Raw genomic sequence first — 1877 nt, forward strand, 5'->3', positions numbered from 1 at the left:
CTGCCTGGACTGGAGGGCTTATCTTATGAAGAGAGGTTGACTGAGCTCGGACTTTTTTCATTGGAGAAGAGGAGGAGGAGAGGGGACCTAATTGAGGTGTACAAGATAATGAGAGGCATAGATAGAGTCAATAGCCAGAAACTATTTCCCAGGGCAGAAATGGCTAACACGAGGGGTCATAGTTTTAAGCTGGTTGGAGGAAAGTATAGAGGGGATGTCAGAGGCGGGTTCTTTACACACAGAGTTGAGAGCATGGAATGCGTTGCCAGCAGCAGTTGTGGAAGCAAGGTCATTGGGGATATTTAGGAGACAACTGGACATGCATATGGTCACAGAAATTTGAGGGTACATACATGAGGATCAGTGGTCGGCACAACATCATGGGCTGAAGGGCCTGTTCTGTGCTGTACTGTTCGATGTTCTATGATTGCATGGCAGAGTGACTCAATGGGCTGAATGGCCTAATTTCTGCTCCTCATCGTTTAACCAACAGCTCACCACCACCATCTGAAGGGGCAATCAGACACAGGCAATAAATGTTCGCCTAGATCCTGAGAGTGATTTTTAAAAACACCAGTTTGACTTCTAGTCTCTGATGAAATTTGTAAAGTGAGTTTTTACACCTCGATTCTGTCTGCAGCATCTACAAGACGGAAATTAGGCCATTCAGCCCATCAAGCCTGCTGCACCATTCAATCATGGCTGATAAGTTTCTCTATCCCATTCTCCTGTTTTCTCCCTACAACCCTTGATCCCCTCGATACTCAAGACCCCATCTATCTCCGTATTAAATAAACTCAGTGACCTGGCCTCCAACCTTCTCTGGCAATGAATTCTATAAATTCATGACTCACCCTGCACCATCTTTCCATCCGTCTGCTGTTGGAATCATAGAATCCCTACAGAGACTCGTATTGTGATACACAGGAGGCTAACCTAATTGCCCTGACACTGGGTAATAGGGGGACAGATGGGTTTCACCATTGGGTCCCCCATTCTGACCTCGGTATGGTGAGTGGGGAGGTTCGGTGGGAGAGTGGGTAGCTCAGGGTTTCTGGCCTTTCCAACGTCTCTGTCGTGTTATCCCGTGAACGTACAGGCAGCAGCTGGAGCAGCAGAGGTTGGAGCAGCAGCGACTGGAGCAGGAACGCGAACAGCAGGAGAGGCGCAGTGCAGGTACGGTGCAGCCAGGAGGCACTGTTGCCTCACAGTGGGGCTCCAGTCGCCCGCGGGCTGGAGGGAGGTGGAGGGGTTGTTTTGGGGGACAGGGCCCCCATACGCAGCACTTGCCCACTGGGAAATCTCAGGCGGATACTGGGAAGTGTGCGGGAATGAGAGGCCTCGGTGGGGGATCAGCGGTGATTGCATTGAACGACAGAGCAGAGTCGATGGGCCGAATGGCCTGATTGTCCTCTTTGGTTATCCTGTTTCCTGAAGGCAGATGACAAAACCTCTCCTCAGGAGGAGGAGGACAGGGTGGGGGTTGAGGGGCATTGCGCGGGGGGGTTAAAGTGTGAGAGCGTCGGTTAAAGCTCCTGGTCTAAGCTGAGCCCCCACTTGGGGAGGGGCTCCCGTTGGCGAGTTGTGTATCTCCCAGCGTCTGACTGTTCAGGAGAGCAATTTCCTTTTTCTTTTAAATTGTAAATCCCTGAGAGTGGATGTAATTCCCTGCTTCCTGTCAGACACCCAGCGTCAGACTGACCTGGCTCACGCCCCTGAACAACTTGCATTTATGTAGTGCCGTCAGATGCAGTGCTTCGCAAATGTTCACCACCATGGCACTGTTGCCAGACTCGCAAAGTTGTGCTCCCTCCACCCCTCCCTCCCTCCCTCTTTTCTCCCACCTCCCCTTCCTCTCTTCCCCCTCCCCTTTTCCA

The 1877-nt window shown here is 51.6% G+C and overlaps 1 protein-coding gene across 1 annotated transcript in view; it reads left to right on the top strand.

The window, feature by feature from the left end:
- The window catches only part of vaspb (vasodilator stimulated phosphoprotein b), a 57999-nt gene that overhangs the window by 53033 nt on the left and 3089 nt on the right, over nt 1-1877 (top strand). Inside the window, exon 5 of the mRNA XM_043680852.1 lies at nt 1100-1176. Within this exon, the coding sequence (XP_043536787.1) occupies nt 1100-1176 (77 nt within the window). The remainder of the gene's footprint in view (nt 1-1099; nt 1177-1877) is intronic.

This window comes from Chiloscyllium plagiosum, chromosome 41, assembly GCF_004010195.1.
Source record: "Chiloscyllium plagiosum isolate BGI_BamShark_2017 chromosome 41, ASM401019v2, whole genome shotgun sequence".
Taxonomy (NCBI): domain Eukaryota; kingdom Metazoa; phylum Chordata; class Chondrichthyes; order Orectolobiformes; family Hemiscylliidae; genus Chiloscyllium; species Chiloscyllium plagiosum.